The sequence below is a fragment of the Hyperolius riggenbachi genome, chromosome 1 (genome assembly GCF_040937935.1).
Source record: "Hyperolius riggenbachi isolate aHypRig1 chromosome 1, aHypRig1.pri, whole genome shotgun sequence".
In the NCBI taxonomy this organism is placed as follows: Eukaryota; Metazoa; Chordata; class Amphibia; order Anura; family Hyperoliidae; genus Hyperolius; species Hyperolius riggenbachi.
Window position 1 is genome coordinate 300,449,435 of NC_090646.1, and position 24,515 is coordinate 300,473,949.

At 43.3% G+C, this 24,515-nt stretch overlaps 1 protein-coding gene across 2 annotated transcripts in view; it reads right to left on the bottom strand.

Moving 5' to 3' along the window:
• Nucleotides 1-24,515, bottom strand: part of LOC137548783 (protein-lysine 6-oxidase-like) — a 244,923-nt gene that overhangs the window by 153,969 nt on the left and 66,439 nt on the right. For both annotated transcript variants that reach the window (XM_068271168.1, XM_068271167.1), the window contains exon 2: nucleotides 8,588-8,696. In XM_068271168.1, the coding sequence (XP_068127269.1) occupies nucleotides 8,588-8,696 (109 nt within the window). The remainder of the gene's footprint in view (nucleotides 1-8,587; nucleotides 8,697-24,515) is intronic.

Here is a 24,515-nt window from a genome sequence, read left to right on the forward strand (position 1 = left end):
GTTCACAGTGCATCCCACCTACCTATGTGAGCGCACACAGTGTCACTGTGCCTGTCCGGTACCTGTCTGTGTGTGACAGGTGCACATTGTAATACCCATCACTGCATATACCTACCTGTTGTGTTCAGTGCACCCACCTACCTACATGAGCGCACACAGTGTGATATTTAGTACCACCAGTCACTGTACCTGTTCACGGTACATGTGTGACAGGTGCACATTTGTAATACCCATCACTGCATATACCTACCTGTTGTGTTCAGTGCACCCATCTACCTACGTGAGTGTACGCAGTGTGATATACCACTCCGTGCATACCTGTTAACTGCACCTGTGTGACTGAACATTGTATTAGTCAAGTCAGTACATACCTTTCACTTCATCCCCCCCAATATGGACAAAACAAAAGGCAGAGGCAGGCCACCTGGCAGGTCTGTTCAGGGTTGCTCTGTTGTGATTTCGTGTGGCCCTTGACCAAAGTACAGTGTTCAGAAGAAGGCACGTGCCATCAACCCCCAATATTGTCAGGACGTAGTTGACTTAAATAGTCAACTACGTCCAGAACACCTCATCTTTCTCAACTTCTGCACGGAAGCGTGACATATCTTCCTCCTCCTGCACTGATTCTGGCACCCCACTTAACACTCAGTAGGCCGCCCCCACCAAAGTGCCATCACCCCAGGGCACAGCAGTGTGGAAATTTGTTGGTGTGTCTGCCTCAGATGAGAGCAATGCCATGTGTACTCTTTGCCACAGAAAATTGAGCCGTGGAAAGACCAAGACCCGTGTAGGGACAACTACCTTCCGAAGACACATGATTACAAAGCACAAACTGCAATGGGATGAACACCTGAGGAAAAGCAGTACACAAAAGCAAAGCCACACACCGTAGTGGAAGATACCAGGCCGCAATTTTTTCTCAAAAAAGGTGATACCTAAACTGTACCATGATGTTGAAAGGCAAGTGGTGACATCTCTGGCACACAGCGTTGGGTCATGGGTTCATCTGACCACGGATGCCTGGTCTGCAAAGCACGCTCAGGCCTGCCCGAAGACTAAGTCAGTCCCGACACACATCATCTCTGCCTGCACGCCGTGTGACTGCCTGCCCCAAGACTAAGTCGCTCCCCACAAGAGCATCTCTGCCCGCAGGCCGCTTGACTGCCTTCTCCGCCACCACCAACAGGGTCCAGGACTCCAGGTGGATTCCTGAATTTTTAAGGCCGCTGCTAGCAGCGGCCGCTATAATAATTTTTCTGGTGCATGTACATGCCTGCCTAAGTTTTCTGGCTGCACTGCAGCTGCAACAACAAAACAAAAAGGCACATACATGTGCCAATTACCCTTTGTGATCATTACCTTGCAGCGGTGAAGGGGCTTGCGTATCACATTGAAGCAATGACCGCCGGCTATATGAGTGTTTCGGGGGAGGGGGGCACACCCACGATAATAAGGTCATCGCTTCATTGTGGACAGACCAAATTTGATCAGCTGGACAGTCACTGTTCTGTCATTCAGCTACCTCAGCCCGGCGACCATATAGGCTGGAAACCCGCCATTACCTGCACTCTCGTCATGGTGCACACCAGTCCAGCACGGCCGTCACTACACAAACAGCTTTTTGCAGTCACTGCATACCTTTCACTGCATCTTTGACTACACATTGTATTATACCTGGCAGTCAGTGCATACCTTTCACTTGAATGGATGGCAGACTTGCCCTCCATAACAGATTCTCGTTAAAGGATTTAAAGTTGATTCATCTCAAATACAGCAGGGCCTCGAAAGTCCTCCTGTATTGTTATTTTTGGTCACTACCTCGGGATGTGCATGCCATGCCTGCTGCCTTCCTTGGATGTGTGGTAGTCGTTCCTGCTCCTTTGCCCACAGTGTGCCTGCTTCCTTCCTTGGATGTGTGGTGGTAGCAGTACCTGCTCCTTTGCCCACAGCGTGCCTGCCACCTTAATTGAATGTGTGGTGGTGGTAGCGGTTTCTTAAGCTCCCACTCCGGACCGGAATTGAACCAGGATTCCCCGTCCATTACCCGTGGTCACCATGCTACCGAGAAAGTACCATCGAAAGTTGAATGAATGGCAGACTTGCCCTCCATAACACATTTTTGGCAAGTGCTTTCGATTTGGTTCATCTTGCGCTGGCTCAAGGGTCCATCTGACCACAGATGCCTGGTCTGCAAAGCACGGTCAGGGCAGGTACATTACTTATACAGCAAATGGGTCCTTACATGGATGTGTGGTGGTGGTAGCCGGTTCTAAGGCTCCCACTCCGGACTGGAATCGAACCCTGATTCCCCGGCCATTATCTGTGGTCACTCACAATGGCAGACTTGCTCTCCATAACAGATTCTCGTTACAGCCAGGTACTGAACAGCCAGCAGAAAAAGTAATTAAAAAAAAAAAGATGTAAGCTTTAACAATGGTGTAGAAAGAACCATTGAAAGTTGATAAGGCAGTCAGACATTACCTGATATAACTGAGGAAGAGCAATCTTGCCATGGTGCACACCAGTCCAGCACGGCCGTCACAACACAAACAGCTGTTTGCGGTGCGTTACACAGTGAGTTTGGTGTGTCAGTGTGAAGCACTCTAATTACACTCCCTGATTGATGTATACACATGCAAGATGTTTTAAAGCACTTTAGGCCTGCAATTTAGCATTCAATGTGATTTCTGCCCTTAAAACGCTACTTTGCGTCAAATCCACATTTTTTGGCGTCTATCCCACTCATCCATGCAAAAACTCAGATGTTAGACCCCTTGAAACATCTTTTCCATCACTTTTGTGGCCAGCATAAGTGTTTCTAGCTTTCAAAGTTCGCCTACCCATTAAAGTCTATTTAAGTTCGAGACAGTTCGTGCGAACCGAACTTTTGTGGAAGTTCGCGAACCCAGTTCGCAAACCGAAAATCGGAGGTTCGGGCCATTTCTAAGGATTGGTGGAGGAACTTTTTGTCCCAAGGCTTTTACAGAGGGCTAGGGGACATGATGTACGCATGGAGGAAAAACGTTTTAGCCATTTATTTAGGAAAGGGTTCTTTACAGTAAGAGTCATTAAAATGTGTAATGTATTGCCACAGGAAGTAGTTATGGCAAATTCTATATCTGAGTTTAAGGGGGGGCTTAGATGCTTTCCTTGCATTGAGAGACATCCATGGCTATAATTACTAGGTAATGCCTGGTGGTGTTGATCCAGGGATTTTACCTGATTGCCATCTGGAGTCGGGAAGGAATTTCTTTTCACTTTTGGGGCTAGTTGGACCAAGCCTTGTAAGGGTTTGTTTTTGTCTTCCTCTGGATCAGCAGCAATATGTGAGGGTGCAGGCTGGTGTTGTACTTTATTTTCTGGTTGGACGTATGTCTTTTTTAAACCCAAATAGCTATGAAACTATGTAACAGCACTAAGGAGCATTCTCAGACCTCTCTAAAGTGGACCTGAACTCAGAACTTTCTCTCTGCTCTAAAAGATAAGCAGCAACATAGTAACCTTTAAAGAAAAAAAATCTTTGTTACACGTTATACAAATCCTGCAATAAATCTACAGTTTGTCTACTTCCTGCTTTCATGGAAGCAGACATATTGTTAACATCCTGTGTTTACTAATTAGCTCTCTGCCGTGGCAGGAAGCTGATGCAACTGAGGGATCAAATTACAACTTGTGCTTTGTCCCAGATGAGGGGGAATTAGACAGGCTAAACTCTCTATATACATACAGGTTGCATTTCTCTATGTTTTCCTTCTGTCTTGTGGAAGAGTTCAGTACTTCAAATGCTTCCTCCACTGTACTGATAAATGCCTAGTTTAAATTAATTTGTTAAAAACATCAAATCCAACAAAAATTTTAAGTCTAACGAACATCAAAACAATATTTTAATGTTATAAACATGTACTAGGAAAGGCCATACTTTATTTAATAGGAAGGTGTTCAGAAGAGGAAGGGGGAATAGTACACGTGAAATGGTTGTACAGTATTAGTTTTGCACTGCTACATTGGGTAGTACAGAGCTAATACTGGCAAAAGTGTTAAGGTGGCCACTAGCGATCCAATTTCTAGAGAAAAATCGTTTGAGCGATCAGACAATTCTGATCGGAAGTGAAATCGTTCACTACACCATCAACTAACTAATCTTTGCTTCCTATCTATAACAACCAACAAGAAAATTCAAATTGTAAAGGAGAAAAAGTATTGTGGCTGGCACTCAAATAAGGACTGGAAACAGCAGCTGGATTCTGGTTACAAATGCACCGTGCTCACCATCTCATAACAAACTGATACTTTGATAAAGGAGAAGAGAAGCAGATCCGGCACTGGTTGCAGTAATCCAACAATTCTTTAATCCAGCAGGTACAGTTTACACACAAAGGGCTCGATTCACAAAGCGGTGCTAACGGCGTGATAACCATTGCACCACGCTGGTGAAAAGCCAGTTTAGGTGTGATAAGTTTAGGCGTGATAAGTTTAGGCATGATAAGTTTAGATAAGATTAGATCGCGCGCAAAGTCCCGCCTGCAAAGCAGCGCCATTAAACTCTATGCGAAGTGCACCAGACTTTGCTAGCGCAAAACTTTTGATTAGCTGTGCACTGCGGTGCTAACCCAGTTGGTGCTTAAACTTATCACGCCTAAACTTATCACACCTAAACTTATCATGCCTAAACTTATCACACCTAAACTTATCACACCTGGGGCCATATTCTATTGCTGAACTCGCCAGCGCTAAGCACTGGCGAGTTCTTAACTTAGGCGATGGGGGCATCGCCTAATCTAATTAAACTTTAGACCCCCCCCAGGCGGAAAAGAACTCGCTTGGGCGATATAATCGCCCAGCGAGTTCTTAACACTGAATCCAATTACCCTTATCATGTCTCCGGGAAGCGATGCTTCCCGGCAGACATGAGCGTTAGCTTGGACCTGCAAAAAGCAGGTCTAAACTAGCTAACGCACGTCTTCGCCGCTGCATCTGGGGGTCTCCTTTAATAAGGAGACCCCCAGAGCTCCCCGTCGGGTCGCCGCACAGTTTAGAAGCCCCCGCGCAGCTCTGCACCGGCACCCCTGCTGGCATACATACCGCCGCAGATCACCCGCCGCCTCTCGCCGCAAAATCCGTCACGTAATTACAGTGTATCTAACACTGTAATTACTGTCGGCATAGAAGGAGCCCGGGCAAAGCATCTTTGAATCTGCAGCCTGTGCTCCCCATTGGTCCGCTATCTAAACCAATAAAATGGCTCAGACAGCTTACCAATGGGGAGCCCAGGCTGCAGATTCAAAGATGCTTTGCCCGGGCTCCTTCTATGCTAACAGTAATTACAGTGTTAGATACACTGTAATTACGTGACGGATTTTGCGGCGAGAGGCGGCGGGTGATCTGCGGCGGTATGTATGCCAGAAGGGGTGCCGGTGCAGAGCTGCGCGGGGGCTTCTAAACTGTGCGGCGACCCGACTGGGAGCTCTGGGGGTCTCCTTATTAAAGAAGACCCCCAGATGCAGCGGCGGAAGATGGCGGCGGGCGAGTGCGCATGTGTGGGGAGTGAGGCCGTGGTGCTGATGGACAGCACCACAGCGTAAACCTCACTCCCCATCGCTCGGTAAAAGGGAGCATTGCTCAGGCTTTCGCCTGAGTAATGCTCCCTAACGATCGGCCATCGCGCGAAGGATATGGGCAGTAGGATTTGCCGGTAATCCTCGCGCGATGGCAAGGTGATAAGTAGCTCGCATCTGCAAGCTACTTATCACCTTGAATAGGATATGGCCCCTAAACTGAGTTTAGGCGTGATAAAGGGCTTTTCACCAGCATGCTAACTGTTAGCACCGCTTTGTGAATCAGGCCCAAGGAGTAAAAAGGGCAGGGCCTCTGAGCCTCTGAAGAAGCAGGTAGACCTGCAAAACAGCTGTTAGGACGACCCTTTCACTCCTTGTGCCTGATTCACAAAGCGGTGCTAACAGTTAGCACGCTGGTGAAAAGCCCTTTATCATGCCTAAACTCAGTTTAGGCATGATAAGTTTAGGGGCCATATACAATTCACTTTTTCACCTGAGTTTTCTCCTAGGTGATATTTTAAACTTGTCAATAAATTGCCCTTTAAACCACCAGAAAGCAAGAAAATACTTAAAATAATTTTGATAGTACTATTTCACCATCTTTTTGGTACTTTTTTAGTTGAAAAGTGCTGAAAAGTAATTTTAAATCAGAGATGAAAAATTATCTCCTGGGAGAAAAGTCAGGTGAAAAAGTGAATTGCATATGGGCCTAGGTGTGATAAGTTTAGGTGTGATAAGTTTACGCATGATAAGTTTAGGTGTGATAAGTTTAGGCATGATAAGTTTAGGTGTGATAAGTTTAGGAGTGATAAGTTTAGGTATGATAAGTTTAGGTGTGATAAGTTTAGTGGTGGCCATACATGGTACAATTTTTTCATCCAATCTTACCATTTCTATGTAATAGAATATATTCACTTAATTTACCCTTATACTACATAGAAATGGTAAGATTGGATGAAAAAATTGTACCATGTATGGCCACCATAAGAGTGATAAGTTTAAGCACCAACTGGGTTAGCACTGCAGTGCACAGCTGATCAAAAGTTTTGCGCCAGCAAAGTCTGGTGCACTTCGCATAAAGTTTAATGGCGCTGCTTTGCGTGCGGGACTTTGCAAGCGAACTAAACTTATCTAAACTTAGCATGCCTAAACTTATCACACCTAAACTTATCACGCCTAAACTTATCACACCTAAACTGGCTGTTCACCGGCGTGGTGCAATGGTTATCATGCCTAAAGTCTCTAACTGGGTTAGCACCGCTTTGTGAATCGAGCCCCTTGTGTTTAAACTGTACCTGCTGGATTGTTGGATTACTGCAACCAGTTCCGGATCTGCTTCTCTTCTCCTTTATCAAAGAAAATCCAAATGTTGGTTCAACAAAAATCCAATCGTTTTTTTAAAATCGTTCGTAATCGATTGTGCCCATCAATGGAGATTATTTACAACCAATCCAATCAGAATTTCTGATCACTCAAACAATTTTTCGCAAGAAATTTCACCGTTAGAGGTCATCTTTATCAGCATTAGATCAGCAGATCCCTGCAGAAATCAGATCTAAAAATGAAGTACAGTAGTTCAAAGCTGCAAGCACATAAATGATTAATGCCATGGAAATATTTATCATCTAATAGCTTAGTTAAGTGCAATGCCAAACAGGATTTCTTAACACGATTACCCCCAAAGGCACGTTTGTTTGATTTAGTGCATCAATAGTAATTCAACTCCTAAAACGCACCTAATTTTCAAGAACAGTTCTTTTTATGGGTTATTTCTATAATCTCTAAGCAAAAAAGTCCAAAGCACTCCCTAATAGTTTTTTTTTCATTCAGTATGATCAATATGCATTATTTTCATAATTTAAATCAATATGCATACAAAGCAAAAAAATCAGGGGACAACAGATGATGGGGCATCCTATATAATAAAACTGCAGGTGTCCCTGCGTCATCCTGTCCCTGTGTCCGTGTGTTGCGCTTCTGCACATGTGCAGGACTGACGGCCGTTGGGACAGGGGGACGGGGCCAGGGAGGCGGGCGAATGGGGATGGGTGTGTGTGGACAGGTATGCGCACATGCGCATTGACTGAATGGCATGAAAAGACCTACAGCCTGTTTTTGATCGGGCTTAGGTCAACTAGTGTAATAATATAACGGCAAGATAATACTCAGGCTGATGCCTAGATCAGTAAACAACATAAAATACAATAGGAAATATTCAGTTTTCCACAATATAACATATTTTTAAAGAAGTGCTGAACCTAATATACAGTAGATTTGTTACTGTTCTATTTCTATAACATACTGGAAGCAAAGAAAAAAGCTAGCTATTCCTAGCTCTTTTTGCAGTTAACTTGAGGAATATTTTAACTTACGTGATATTCTATCACTTCTCCATTGTAGCAGAGGGCCCAGATAGGGCCATTTCGACCTCTGATGGGGCCCTGGGGCAAAGGTAACCTGGGGGGCCCCCTTAACAAATTCAGCTACCAGGGCCCTAAAAGACAGTTGTTACCCCCTAACTGCCCCGATCTTCCCCTCAACTCTTTTGTGCTTGCTGAGGCCCCTGCACTATAGTATATCTCACCTGCCCCTGCTGTTCCATCCTTCTCCTGTCTTCTTCTCATTTTCTGCCTCTTGTGACTTGGCACATGTTATGCGTAAGGCCTCTTTTACCCAATACACTACTGTTCCCCAACCCTGTCCTCAAGGCCCACCAACACTGCATGTTTTGTGGAAATCTACAGAGGTAGTTAATAAGCTTTTACTGAGACACTAATTACCCCACCTGTGGATGTTTGTGGTTTTCTGAAAAACATGTACTGTTGGTGGGCAGGGTTGGGGATCTCTGTGTATACACTTAAAAACTGATGCGTTTTAACTTTCCATAGCAATGATGCTAAATATAAAGAAGGTAAAATGTTATCCTCCATTGTAACAAACAGGTTTTCTCTTCATCAGTAATACCAAATTATGGTCACTAGCATAAAGCATTAATCATTTCAGTTTTGTGACTGTGTTTTGCTGTCTCTTACCTGGCCAAACAATTCTCCTCTGCTGCACACCGAAGGCTATACATGGGTACTCTTTGTATGTAGGCGGCACTTTGGATAAAAAGAGCATCAGGAACCAGATCAGGGAGTCCTGAAAAGAAAAACTCATAGTTGTAATCATTGAAAAAAAATCTCCAAACACTACACATTTGTACTCAATGATATTAGGTTTGGTCTATCCAATGTGAGACAACATAATAATGGTGTACCCACCACAGCCACTCAAGCACCATCATTGATCAAAGTTAGTTGTTTTGTGTGTTTTCAGTAGTGATGGTCAATGAGAGGCAAATAATAACAAGTTCCTGCAGGATAATGCAAATATGTTCAGCTTGCAAATGGACGAATCAAACTCTTCCTTGGCACAATTGTTTTTCTTAAAAAGTTAACATTTGCAAAAGTTTTCAACACGCCTCTTTTTTTTTTAGTCATCTACTGTCTGACAAAGTCTTTTATGGCCTTCAGGTAGCAGAGCAGTTTAACAATCATTACTGTCCCAAAAAGTGAGATACAAGTGCTCTTTTTTTTTTCAAATGGACAATTCATGAAAAGATCAGTATACAGTATATAGTATTTGATGGGACCTGAGATGAAAGAAGTCTCAGGTTCCATACTTACCTGGGGCTTCCTTATAGGAAACATCCGAGGATAAAAAAAAAAAAAAGATTTACTTACCTGAGGCTTCCTCTAGCCCCTGGCAGTCGATCTGTCCCTCGCTGCAGCTCTGGGGTCCCCTCCGTTGCAGAAGCCGACCTCGCCAGGACGGCATCATCTGCGCATGCGCAGGCCCAGAACTACTGCATGGCTACATGCTCATGGAAGCACAGAAGATACCGACCTGGTGAGGTCAGCATCTGCAAAGGAGGGGCCCTCTCCGTTGTGTGCATTATGCATGCGTGCATTATCATTATTTTCATTACATTGTATTATTTGCATGCGTGCATTATCATTATTTTCATTACATTGTATTATTTGCATGCGTGCATTATCATTATTTTCATTACATTGTATTTATATAGTGCTAACACCTTCTGCAGTACTTTTACATAGTGTACATAGGCATGTGATTACATGTCCCTGAGGGGAGCTCACAATTTAATGCCTACCATAATCAGTCATTACAGCACATGCATGGATAAAATACAGGTCTCACTCTGAACATCAGAAAACACAGGATGGGGGCGTGGCTTGGCGCTCAAGTGAGATGGCTGCGTGAGAGTGAAGCTCCTCCACTGAACCCGCTCAACCGGCCCGCCGCTCGCTTCTAACACCATGCAGAAGAACCAGAACAAAAATACAGCACCTACTAAACATCTAGGTGACCAAGGAACCACTGCCAACCGGCAAATCCCGAACATCTTTAAACCCCAGAAGTCGGGGCCTACCTCGGGCGCGCCACCCAACATGGCGCCTGTCCTGGCCGAAACCTCAGACTCCGGCTCCGGCCCCACAACACACCAAGAAGACACTGCGGCTGGAGGAATAGTAGTCGGCATGCTAAAGGATATCCCCACCACCTCCATCATGCAGGACATCGCGGCAGATATCAAACGCACGCTTACCGCCGCCATCACTGACCTGAAAGAGGAAGTGACAAGTCTCGCCTCCAGAGTGAGCCACTTGGAACAAAATGGCGAAGACCTCTCCAAACAAGTCGGAACGCTGCAAGCCTCCTCTAGCAAGCAAGATACACGCATGATGGAATTCAACAGAAAGATTGAAGATCTTGATAACAGAGGTCGGAGGCACAATATCAGGGTGAGAGGCCTGCCAGAATCTGTGTCGTCAGAACAAGTAAGATCCGCATTACTGTCTATCTTTAATAACCTTCTAAATAGAGAATCCGATTCCCCTATCACCATGGACCGAGCTCATCGAGCTCTCAGATTAAGGAGATTTGATGACGACCCACCCAGAGATGTAATTTGTTGTATCCAAGACTTTAGCTTAAAGGAAGAAATCATGCAAAAAGCACGCAGTCAGGATGCGATATACTTCAACGAGACAGAGATAAAGCTCTTCCAGGATCTGTCCCCTATAACCCTGCAAAACAGACGCACACTCAAACCTCTTCTGGAAGAGCTCAGAAAACGCAGTATTGTCTATAGATGGAGGTTCCCCTTTTGCCTAACAGCTACAAAAAATGGGAAGATCGCTAACCTACGTCTCCCTGCAGACCTCCCAGACTTCTGCCAAATTCTACATCTGCCGACCTTGAAAATCCCTGACTGGTACACTGATGTCGACCCTATCCCTCCTCCAGATCGACGTAGATCAAGACAACAGTCCTCTTCTGAATCTGACGATGAATCGGCACAATCAAACCGCGCCGACCACCAAGAGCAACCCTCAAAGCACCAAAGACCGCAAGACCCTGAGCCGGGGAAACGATACCTACGCTCCACTGCCCGAGTTAACAACCCCGACAAGACTCCACCTCAGCACCAGCAGGACGATGAAGAACCTTGAAGATGTGGTAACTTTATTCACCCACTTGTTTATACCTTTAAGTCCCCTCTACTCATTCAAAACTTGGTTACTTTAACTACCCCTATATCCAATGCTTTTCTGCCTCCGCTGCAGCAACCTATGGCGACACACAAATACACTCCAAATACTAGTGCCAATCGTCTGAACTTTCCACCATGGATCCACACAGACTTGAACAGCAAAGTCACCTCATTTCCCCCCTTTTTTCTTTTTTAAACTACTCATAACGAACAATTCTTAAGCTCTCTTTTTGCATTGAGATATGTTATAACAAAAACTCCCCCCACTCAGGTTGATCACTAAATGTTTATGCTCCATGCCAATCTAAGTTAACTAATACATAATCACATAAGAAATGGGGACTCTCCATTACTTTTTTACTGTAATTTCTGGTTCTTAAAGGTTCTGTTTAAGCTCATATGGCTTATCCTGCTTATAGCTTTAGTCGATGCGTATAAAGTTTGAAATGGCTATAGGAAGCCTAATCGTTCAATGGTTATTTGTTCTGTGCTCTTCATTAATAATATGTTCTACAATTTTTTCATCTTAAACTACAGGCCGTAGGGTTTAGAGGTTGAAAATCACTTTATCTCCCACTTGTCTCCAAATCCCTACCCCACTCAGTGTGTGTATCTAAGATTACACCACTGAAACTTTTCGGACATAGTGCTCAGTCAGTAAATATCTATAACTGACTGATCCGAATGTATTTCATATCCCACCCGCTTTACATTCTGTTAATAGGACTTACCTATATAGGACTGTCTTCACAACGCTTTACTAAAATGACTCCTTCAACCTGCCATACCCACACAGGTTCACTGTCCTGGAAGATATGCTCATTTAATGTCCATGGTCTCAATACTCCTCAAAAGAGATCCCTCCTCTTTGACAAACTGCACAAGGAAAATATCTCACTGACCCTCCTTCAAGAGACACATTTTAGATCAGACTCAATCCCCAAAATGCTCTCTAAAAACTACAGGACCCACTATTATGCCACCTCCCCAACTTCTAAATCAAAGGGTGTCTCAATTCTCATCCACAAAAATTGCCCCTTCCAGAAACATGATATGAAGACTGACCCAGAAGGTCGCTTTATTTTCATTAGGGGTACAGTTGAATCGAGAGATGTCACTATTGCCAACGTATACGCACCAAATACTGGGCAAGTCAGTTACTTGATAAAAATCTTAAACTCATTGCAATCTTTCGCCAAAGGAATGATTATTCTTGGAGGAGACCTAAACATTCCCTTACTACCCTTAATAGACACATCAACAGGACACACAGTCCTTCCCTACAAAGCCCTCCGAGCCCTCAAAATTAAGCTCAAAGAACTGTCACTGATAGACACTTGGCGTCTCCTTCATCCTAAGGGACGCGACTATACATACTATTCGAACCCCAACAAAAGATACTCCAGAATAGATTATCTTTTTCTTTCCCAACCTGATCTTGAAATTATACGTAATGCTTCCATAGGCAGTATTGACATCTCAGATCACGCCCCTATCTTTTTAACCTTAACAATGTCTACACCTAGACAGAAACAATTCCACTGGAGGTTAAACCCTCAATTACTAACAGACGACGAAACACGTGAATCAATATCTAGAACTCTGACTAACTATTTTAAAGAAAATACAAACCCTGATGTTTCCCCTTTGACTACATGGGAAGCACACAAGGTAGTTCTTAGAGGTGAACTGATAAGAATAGGAGCTAGGAAGAAAAAAGAAAGATTGGGGAGGTATTTGCTTCTGACATCTAAAATTCAAGCTCTAGAACACCAACACAAGCAAACTCTTTTGCAATCCACACTACAGGAACTAACACTTCTCCGAGAAGATTTGTTAAACCTACTTCACAGAGATGTCAGAAGGAAATTTATGCTCCAGACTAAACTTTTCTACGAATACGCAAACAAAACAGGCCCCTTGCTAGCTAGGCTCCTCCGAAAGAAACAAGCTTCCCGTCAAATCCACAAAATCAAAGATAACTCTGGCAAGGTCCACCACTCCTTCCCAGAAATAGCTAAAATATTCCGATCTTATTACGCACAGCTCTACAACTTGAAACCCAACCAAAGTGACACAGATGAAAGGCAAATAGAGATAAACAAATTTCTCTCCAGCTATGGCCTGTCCCCTGTTAATTCAGAAATAGCCAAGGACTTAGACAAGGAAATTACAACTTCAGAATATTACGCAGCAGTAAAAGCTCAAAAACCTGGTAAAAGCCCTGGCCCTGACGGCCTAACTGCTCAATATTACAAAACTTACGCACCTATCCTGGCCCCTGCCTTTGTAAAGGCCTTTAACAACTTACCCCCTGGAACTACCCCTTCTAGTCAGTTATTGGAAGCCCACATCACAATTATCCCTAAAAGTGGCAAAGACCCTGCTATCTGCCAGAGCTACAGGCCAATATCTTTGCTAAACCTTGATGCAAAGATACTGGCAAGAATATTGGCCGTGCGCTTGCAAGAAACAGTGCAAGAAAAGGTGGGAAAAGATCAGGTGGGATTTGTGATGGGGAGAGAAGCACGAGACAATACCTACAAGGCGGTGGGGGTGCACTCTTGGCTTTCTCGGCATCCCGTGGAGGGCATGTTTCTATCCACGGATGCCGAGAAGGCCTTTGATAGAGTAGCATGGGACTACATGTTTGCAGTCTTATCCAACCTGGGACTGGGCCCCGCTATGATGTCCTGGCTCACTTTAATGTACTCTAATCCTAATGCCAGAGTCCTGGCCAATGGAATCCTTTCTGATTCTTTCTCATTGAGGAATGGAACGCGACAGGGCTGCCCCCTATCGCCTCTATTATATATATTGACTCTGGAACCCTTCCTGAACATGGTCAGAGCGCATAACCACATCAAAGGAGTCACAATAAATGGTAAAGAATACAAAATTGCAGCATTCGCTGACGATTTACTATTTTTCATAACCGAACCTGTAAAATCTCTCCAGCATCTTATGGCTGCCTTTGAGGTCTTCGGACACATATCAAACTTGAAAATCAACTATTCAAAGTCGAGTGCTCTCAACATAACTCTGAGCCCCCAGACTCTAGCAACCTGCAAAACCTCATTTCCCTTCAGATGGGAACCAGAGTCAATAACCTATCTGGGTATAAAACTCCCATCTAAACTAGATAACCTTTTTAAACTTAACTACGCACCACTAGCTCAGAATCTTTCTAACTTATTTGAAGAATGGAATGGCCTGTCGTCCCTCTCTTGGTTCGGCAGAGTAGCAGCCGCCAAAATGACCGCCTTGCCCAAATTTTTATATATTAGTCAAGCCTTGCCAATACAACTACCCCCCTCATTTTTCAAAGACATCCACAAACACCTCCACCAATTTATCTGGGCTAAAAGAAAACCACGCATAGCCGTGAACACCCTGAGGCGCTTAAAACACGATGGTGGAACTGGCCTCCCAAACTTTAAAACCTACCATATGGCCGCTCAACTCTCTAGAATTGTCGATTGGTCGACACACGCTGAAATAAAAGATTGGGTGAATCTTGAACAAGCCTTTGTAGGACCAGACTTGGCTAGTCTCCCCTGGAACCCTGACCCATCACTGCGAGCAAAGGGGCCCCAACATCCTCTCATTAGTGCAACACTTAAAGCATTCAACACTGCCTGTAAATGCCAAACCTTATCCAACCCTCTAGGCCCAATGACCCCGCTTCTTCATAATCCCAGTTTCCCACCTGGAATGGACAAAAACTTCTTAAAGGGATGGACCCCACAACACGCCCCTCGCCTGGGTGACTTCACCCACCAAAACCTACTGATAAGCTATGATCAAAGTAAAACCTTAACCTCCCCCACCCCAATTTCCACTTGGAAATACAGACAAATCTCACACTTTCTTAACTCCAGTAAAACTGCACCTGCACTCAAAAAACCATACACTCTTTTTGATCAAAAATGCAATTCTCCAGGCCCACACCGACATACAGTGTCCTGGTTATACAACCTCCTTAGCCCAGTAAACTCCCAAATCCTCCTCCCTTTTCAAAAAGAATGGCATCAAGCATTGGGAAAGGAATTTACTGATGAACAATGGGAACAGCTCTTTCTCAAAGCACATAAAACCTCACTAAACACCCATGCCCAAGAACAGAACTACAAATTCCTGACATCTTGGTACCGAACACCGGCCAAGTTACAGAAAATATTTCCCTCTTCCTCCAATATATGCTGGAGATGCCAACAAAGTAATGCTGACCTGAAACACATTGCATGGGATTGCCCCAACATTCGCCCCTTCTGGATGGAAATCCACAAACTGATAAATATAATATCCTGTGGAACACTTCAATTCACACCTGAAGTCTTCCTACTGCACGCGTCACCAGACAACCTAAAAAAATATAAACAAACCTCAATCCCCCACCTGATAAACGCCGCACGGGCCTTAATCCCAGCTATGTGGAAATCCCCCTTAACCCCAACCACCCTTCAGTGGATTCAGAGAGTTGAGCGAATCAAAGAGGTAGAAGAGGCTATCCTAATAGCCCAAGATAAAGCAGACAAAATCACACTTCTTTGGGCAACATGGTATGATTTCCAGGATTCTGACACTTATAAACAGATCAAACATTTAGCTTAATAAAATCGACTTCCAAACTAAATACACGGTACATCAATGGCAAAACAACCCTAAATACTTCCAGGACACCGCCCTATATTTCAATATAGGAGTCCTCTCCTCAATTCTTAAACCCGTTCCACTAGAAATAGCGGATAGTCCACCCACTATTCCTTATACATAAAAACTTGATTTATAAGTCCAATAAACCTCGCACCTTGATTTTACACACCTTGGGATATATCCACAATTACCAGAACCACCCCGACCTGATGGCATCCAACCTTACTTCCACTAAACTCCTCTACAGGTTTAGTAATAAACACAATAAGACAACTTTTCAAAACTCGTTCTACTAATACCACTGTAGACTTTGGATGCCTTAACTGAGATTGTCAACCATTCTTCAAAGCTGATTGATGTTTTTGTAAAGTAATTCTGGCAATGTTAAAATGTTTTCCCCAATTGTACTGTTACTTATACTCTTAATAAAATTAAGTGAAACAGAAAACACAGGATAAAGGAATACTACAGAGAGCTCCAACTCAAATGTATTAACAGAGCATATATTTAATTCATTATCTGCTTTCTGTAACCCAAACAGCTCTAGGATCTCAAATTCCCTTAATGTACTTCAGAATGACCCAACCTGATCCATCTATTTTGGACCTGCTGTCAAAAACCTGAGTGGTTCTTGCCTTTTGCATGGTCGCTAATTTAGTAAAGGATCAAGCCTTTAAAGAGAAACTCCGACCAAGAATTGAACTTTATCCCAATCAGTAGCTGATACCCACTTTTACATGAAAAATATAATGATTTTCACAAACAGACCATCAGGGGGCGCTGTATGACTGATTTTGTGCTGAAACCCCTCCCACAAGAGGCTCTGGTACCGTACGGTACTCTGGGCAAACTGCCACAATGTAACAATGACACACACAGGAAATGGCTGTTTATAGCTGTTTGTTAAAGCCAGAACAGCTACATAATCTGCCCACAGTAACAATGTCACCATGTAATACATGTCAGAATGTGAATCTGGGAGAGGAAAGATTTTACAATGAGCAAACTCTGACTAAATCATGTATACATAATTATTGTAAAAATTAAGCACCTTTTTATATTAAATTATTTTCACTGGAGTTCCTCTTTAAAGCCTTTAAAGTGTTGCTATCATATAAATCCAGCATATCAGGGTCTGAACCCTCTATAACAGTAATTATAGATTGACATATACCTTGAAATGAATCAGAGCACTCAGTATTTTATTTTACATAAAAAATTGTATTTGCTTGTCATACAACATATACACAAAATATGAACAGTTCTAAGTACTGGTAGCTTGTCCTAACAGTATTCCATTTCATCAGGCCTTTATAGCCAAACAATCATGAATCTTCTAAGTACATTAAAAAAAATTATAACAGTTGTGTTATGTAAAAAAGGATAAAAAGTACTCTCAATTGCATTGGTAAACTTGTAGTGATCTTCTTGAAAAAATAACTTCTAACAGAACTTTTTTCTAACATCTTAAAGAAAACCTAAACTGAAAATTAAAAGTCAAAATAACCATACGCAGTGTCAGGAGCCGGCCCCGCGGCACACCTGCGTATACGGTTCCCGACTGCGGGTTTGACCAGATCGAGAGGGGAAGAAGCCTTAGTCGAAACTACTACAAGGCTGTGACCCCTCAAACACTTCTCACTGCCACCACTAGCTGTTGCTAGACACATCCACTCTGCTGTCAAGTGCTCAGCATGAAATCCGCATTTTCATATTCGTGTCAGCTTTGCGCTTTAGGCCAAATATGGGAATGCCACGCACACACACACACATTTGCAATCTTACACTGTAGTGAAGCAAAACCACTAACAGTCGTTCCGAACTATACTGTTAGGCACTCCGAGACTTCCCACTCTGCTGTCGAGTGCGGAAGTGCCCATACACACAATGCAATTACAATCTTATACGTTAGTGTTGCTCAATCATACAATCAGGCATGGACTTATACACCGTTACACTTCAGTCTCCTCTACTAGGCTATGAGTGTTAGTTTAGTACAGCAGAAGTCAAACTTATTAAATAACGATTTAATATTCCAGGAAAAAAGTGGAACAATGCAGAAAATAATATATACAAAAGATTTACAAAAACAAAGTAAGAAAGTTACAAAATAAAAGTTTACAAGGATACACAGCAAGACAAGTTTGCATAAAAATAAAATGGGATAAACGTTAATTGAACTTTTACCAGAGCAAATGTCCAACCGTGGGGAGATACGAATTTTCCGATTCCCTCTGAATCATCTCTAGCGATGAGCTACTCTCGGGAGAAGATGATCTGTGACTGTCCCAGGCTGGTTCTTATAGTCCCAAGTGTTGCCCCGGGCAATGGATGTTCAGTCCCACAATCTAATGCAATTTCCCCAAAGTGTGACATCACCGTCTGCCAAGCCCCCTGTCACATCTGGGCTAGCTGTGACATGCAAATGTCAAGGCTTTTTCCTGCCCCCCCCCCCCCCCCCCTCCCCCGGTTACAGGTGACAAACACATTGGTGACAACTTTGATCAAGGCTTTTCAACATCCCATCAGGCTGGCATATGTAAATTCCAGAGTTTCCTGATAGCCTATGAAGTTGGCCGACTCAATTAGTCCAATTGTATTTTGGGACAATTGGGTGTCTACATGTCACAGAGTTCCAAAGCTATGCAGACAATCCAATTAGCAGTGATCCACTCTCAGAGGAACTGCATACAGAAACTCAAAGTACTTCCTATTGTCATAAAGACCATAACATTAGCATTCAGTTTCCTCTGGCCAGGTGACCAATTACCCTGAAGCCAGCTGCCTTTGATCAGACGTACACATGACATAGGCAGAAAAATGAAAGAATATGTTCCTGTATTATCCTTAACATCATCAGCACCCCAATATATCACCACACGCAGGTCATACTTACCTCCCGTGTAGTCTACTCATTAATCTCTTTATCCTCTCCCGTGTCCTGTTTGTCCGCTGTGATTGATGAAATTCTCCATCCTCCATCTTGAAAATGGACATTACACCATAACAGCCTCCTGGTCAGTACACTGTTAAACTGTAACATCACTCACTTGAGCCATAGAGAAACATGGACATTACCTTTCACGTTCAGTTGTAACTGACAGCTGCTGATATATAACTGACAGCAACTGGTATATTTCAATTCTGACAAATTATTGTGAGAACTGTAAGGGATCACTGTAAGAAGATAAAGGTGAGCTTCTGAGAGGAACTGAAAGCAAGGTAAGTATGTAATATTCATTTGCAGCTACATCATGTGTTTATTTTAAATAATTTTACTCAGTTCAGGTTCCCTTTAACAGAACTTAAAGAGAACCTGTACTGAGTAAAAATATTTAAAATAAACACATGAGGTAACTTCAAATGAACATTACATAGTTACCTCGCCATCAGTTTCTCTCAGAAGCTCACTATTTTCTTCTGACAATAATCCCTTCCAGTTCTGACAATATTTTGTCAGATCTGAAATATATCAGTTGCTGTCAATAAAATATCAGTTGCTGTCAATAAAATATCAGTTGCTGTCAGTTATAGCTGAGAGGAAACGGATGTACCAGGTAATGTCCATGTTTCCCTATGGCTCAAGTGGGCAATGTTACAGTTTAACTGTGTGCTGACCAAAAAGCTGTTATGGGTAACGGCCATTTTCAAAATGGAGGACGGAAAATTCCCTTGATCACAGTGAACAAACAGGACGCGGGACAGGAGAAAGACACTGAGGAGTATACGACATGGAAGGTAAGTATGACTTGTGTATGCTTATTTTGACTTTTAATTTTCAGTTCAGGTTTTCTTTAAGGTTGCTGAAAAATTCATAAAGTAAATCGCCAGAATGTTAAGCATATTACCCCCATCTCTGTCATCTCTACAGCATCTAGAACCACGAGTGGGACGGTATTCTTCTGGATTGTAGCTGAATAGGTGTTTTTCAGGAGAGATTTGGTTTGGATGTCTCTGAATAGATCTGAAACCACATATTTTTATACATAGTGGATTCAATATGGCAGCCTAATTTGGAATTTCTCTCAATCTCTTGTTCTGATTGGCTGACATTTTCATGTGTCAATATTTATCATGTTTTGAATACATAAGCCATAATCGGTTTTGTTAACAAATTCATTATTTCACTTATCTGTGGGAATTGACATAGTTTGGGATATGTACACATACAGACATTTGCTTATCGGGTCAATATGACGCAGTTAATTAAAAATGGATGTCACTTGACCTGCTGAATGATTTAATTTCCCCAGACACTAGGGGCTTGATTCACAAAAGAGTGCTAACTGTTAGCACGGCCGTTTTCGCGCGAATTTTCGCATTGCGCGCGATCATGAATTTTCACGCGAAACGATAACGGTTTTGAGCGCAAACGTGAATTTTCGCGCGAAGACGATATCGATTTCGCTGGAAAATTCGTGTTTGCACGCAAAAACGTTATCATTTCGTGCGAAAATTCACGATCGCGCGCAATGTGAAAATTTGCGCGAAAACGGCAGTTAGCACTCTTTTGTGAATCAAGCCCTAGGACTTATTAAACAATAAGAAATATTAAACAATCTCATTCTATCTTTTTATGAAGCACTTCTGATATGTCCCTTTACTAATTAGTTTGGAATGTGTCTGTCCTTTTCCAGAAATGGAGTCGGCCATTTTGACCCAGCATAACATGTGGATCTGTAACTTTAAGAGAGCCCGAGGTGGGCTCAAAAATTGATGAAAAAAGTAGGCTACCTGATCCGCGGGGCTGAGCGGATCAGGTAGCCACAAAAACCGCTGCTCCCAGCCACTCTCGTGGCCCGTGGGCCGCAATGGCCCACTTTCACTTTGGTGTCCTATAGGTCATGATGCTGCGCTGAGAGACTGTGTGTCACTCATAGCGTGCAAGGAAGTTCACCTTTTATTTCTTTCTTTAGAAGGGTCTATTGATTATAAATAATCTATGATATAACACATCATTTCACATTTCTTACTAATATATATTAAACTATTTTCAGTCTTCACACAATACACTTGGCATTTCAGCGATGCTTGTAACATAAACAAAATGTTCTAGCTTGTGTAATTAAAGCAATTTTATGAGAATCAATTATAATCTTTCTTATACTAGAAAGTCCCAGAGCAATATATTTGCATAGCACATTCAAACTTAAAACATATACATATGACAGTGTTTCCTGCATAAATAAAACTACAAGAATTCTGACACTGCCCTAAATACAGGCCTTATGAACCCCAATAACATATTCAACAAGAGCTTGTGTGATATGTTATGTGGCCACGATCCTCTTAATGCATGAGCGTGGCTGTACTATGCCTGTGAGAGTACAGCCGTGCCCGTGCAATAAGCCGGAGCTCCTCGTGTGTCATTCAGATGAATGAAACTAGAAATATCATCAGGATAAACACACAACTGGCATTATTTAAAGGAAGACAATTATGGCCACCTCTATATTCTTGTTACTACATGGTCACTCCTTTGTGTTGATTGGTAACAACAAGTAATTTCCATAATTCAAAGGGTGGGGGTGAATATTTGTCTGCCCCTGTATTAAAGCAGACCTAAACTCTTGCACAACAGACAAGGAAAAGACAGATAAATACACTGTGTATGTTTACAGAGAACAGCCAGTCTAATTATCCCTTATTTGCAAGTTATCAGCAAGTTTAAATCAAGGCTGTCAGCTGTGTGTGAACTGTCCCGTGGTTCTGGGCTAATATGTAAACACAGGAGGTTAACCCTTTCTTTACTCCCAGGATACAGTAAGTAAACACTGCAGGATTTCTGTTGGAGTTTAATAAATTGTAATGAAGATTTTTTTCCTTTCAATGTTATTATGCTGTTGCTTATCTTTTAAAGCACAGAGGAAGTTCTGAGTTTAGGTCCACTCTAGGAGGGAGACCAAATATCCCCAAATCTCCCATTTAATTATCCTACCTCATTTTTGGGATAAGCAATGGTGTTCAATTAGGTAAAGAATGTTATGTGAGAGGGGAAAAAATGTTTTTACTCCCCTACTCCCCCCCCCCCCCCCCCCCCATTTCCCAGCAAGATACCTCGAATCCCAGTGACATGGTTATGCTTTTAATTTTTTTGTCACAAGGGGCCTGATGCACGAAGGAGCAGTAAAATTGCCATCGGAGCAGCGTGAGTTACCAGGGTAAACATTACCCCGTTAATGTGCTTTATGCTAATAGGCTAGTGCACACTGTTCCCCTGGTGGTCTTACAATTGCTGTGCACTGCCTGCGCAAGGTAGTTTTACTGCTGCTTCATGCATCATGCCCATTGTTTCCCTCTTACAAACTCTATAAATGATGTGAGTGGCCTGTATTGTTGCTATTATGAATCAGGTCATAGTCATTTTCTCTTTGAATAGTCAATGTTTGGATGGCTAACAGACAAACTGAACAAAAGTGATGTTAATAAAAACATTTGTTGAACTATCCCATAAAGCAGTAATAGCCACTGATTAGCAGCCCCCACTGTGTCAGCATTGGTAAAAGCCATCGATTAGCAGCTGCCACTGTGCCAGAAGCAGTAAAAGTCGCTAATTAGCAGCCAGTGGTTCACAGTCACCACTATGCCAGCAGCAGTAACAGCCACTTATTAGGAGCTACCAATATACCAGCAGCACTGAAAGCCACCAACTTGCAGCTGCCACTGTGCTATCGGCAGTAACAGCCACTGCTTAGCAGCCGCTACTGTACCAGAAGCAGTGTATCACGGAGATCTGGACATTTGGAGAGAGGGGCAATCAGCAAAAATTGTGTTTAATTTTGCTAGTTCGGCTACCTAGCAGTCTCAAGAACGCTTACGTGGCCCTGGGTCTAAAATGTTTAGACACCCCTAAGGGCTACCAACACGTGGCTGTAGTTACCAGACTTCCTTTTCAGAAGCATACAGAGGAGGAGAATAATCCCTTTTCCATAGCAGTGGACAAGAATGTCATATACGTCTTTCAAGTTCAACCAGGCAAGGTACAACACTAGCCTGCACCCCAGGGTTAACGCACAACCAGATGTCAGTGAGTCACATACTTACCTTTCCTGCCATTGCGCACTTCTTCTTTCTCCTTCTTTCAGGCAGGTAAGTGCCTGCCGGGAATGAGGAAGAAAGGTGGTAGAGGAGAGAAGAAGCCCATAGCGTAGAACGCTGTGAATTAGCTTGCAGGGGCTGGTGGTGTAGTGTTGGGGGGGGGGGGGGGGCACAAGTTACTTCTGCCTTGGGGCCCCACTGTAGCTAGAAACGGCCCTAAATATTCCCACACTAAAACCCTTGTTCTGCTGGTCTAGTACCACTAGAAATGACCATGCACAGTGGCTAGCTGACCCCTGGTGACATTATAGTAACACCCGGCTGTTTGCCTCCTGTCCCTGCTTCCTACTCTTTTCCTCTCTCTGCGAGGCTTGGTCTCTCCCTGTGAACTTTCCTTCTCCTGTTCCTTTGGTATGAGCAGCACCCATGAGACATCCATCACCACATCATTGTCACCCTCATCATCACTTACAGCTTCAAGCTCACAGTAGGCTACAACGGGAGCAGTGAAAAATGGCGCTAGCTATAAAAATAGCGCCTCATTGAAAACCATTATTAAATGATATTTATCGTTTTCTAAAGTTACAAAATGGCGCCGACCGTCAAAACGATATTTATCGTTTTAAAACGTGCTTTTCTTGTCCTGCCTGAACGATATTTATCGTTTTAAGCCCTGCTTTGCTGGCATTTAGAAAATGTCTGCCCGCCGACTTTAACGTTTAATAGCACAGCCCCCTTAAAAGATAGAAACACCAAATTTGCAGGGAATGTTAAGAACAGTGGGAACAAGAGGAAACTTTTTTTAAAAAAAACCCAGGGCCGCGCCTGGGCGGGTGCTGCGGGTGCATTGCACCCAGGCGCCTCTCTATGTCAGGTGCCGCCCAGCCGCCGCTCACCCCCTCTGGCCGCCGCTCCCTCCCTCCCTCTAGCCCCGTCCATTGGGCGCAGGGGGGCGTGGCGCCCCGGGTGACTGACAACCAAGGGGGTGTCGCCACGACCCCCAATGGTGGGGGAAGAGTTTAAGTTTATTTTCTGGTGAATGCTGTGCACATAGCGTTTATTTTCTGGTGAATGATTATTTTCTGGTGAATGCTGCGCACATAACGATTATTTTCTGGTGAATGCTCCCCACATTGCAAATATTTTCTGGTGAATGCTCCCCACATAGCGATTATTTTATGGTGAATGCCCCCGCATTGCGATTATTTTCTGGTGATTGCTCCCCACATTGTGATTATTTTCTGGTGAATGCTCCCCACATAGCGATTATTTTCTGGTGAATGCTCCCCACATAGCGATTATTTTCTGGTGAATGCTCCCTGCATAACGATTTTCTGGTGAATGCTCCCCACATAACGATTATTTTCTGGTGAATGCTCCCCACATAATTATTAATTTCTGGTGATTGCTCCCCACATAACGATTATTTTCTGGTGATTGCTCCCCACATAACGATTATTTTCTGGTGATTGCTCCCCACATAACGATTATTTTCTGGTGATTTCTCCCCACATAGCGATTATTTTCTGGTGCATGCTGCCCACATAATGATTATGGACATGGGTGTGGTTATGTGGTTGGGCGCGGTTAATTTAACCACTCCCATAGGTGCCAGAAAAAAATCTTGCACCCAGGTGCCAGGCACCCCAGGCTCACTCCTGAAAAGACCTTATACTTTTTGAGAAAATCGATTTTAAAAGTTCAAA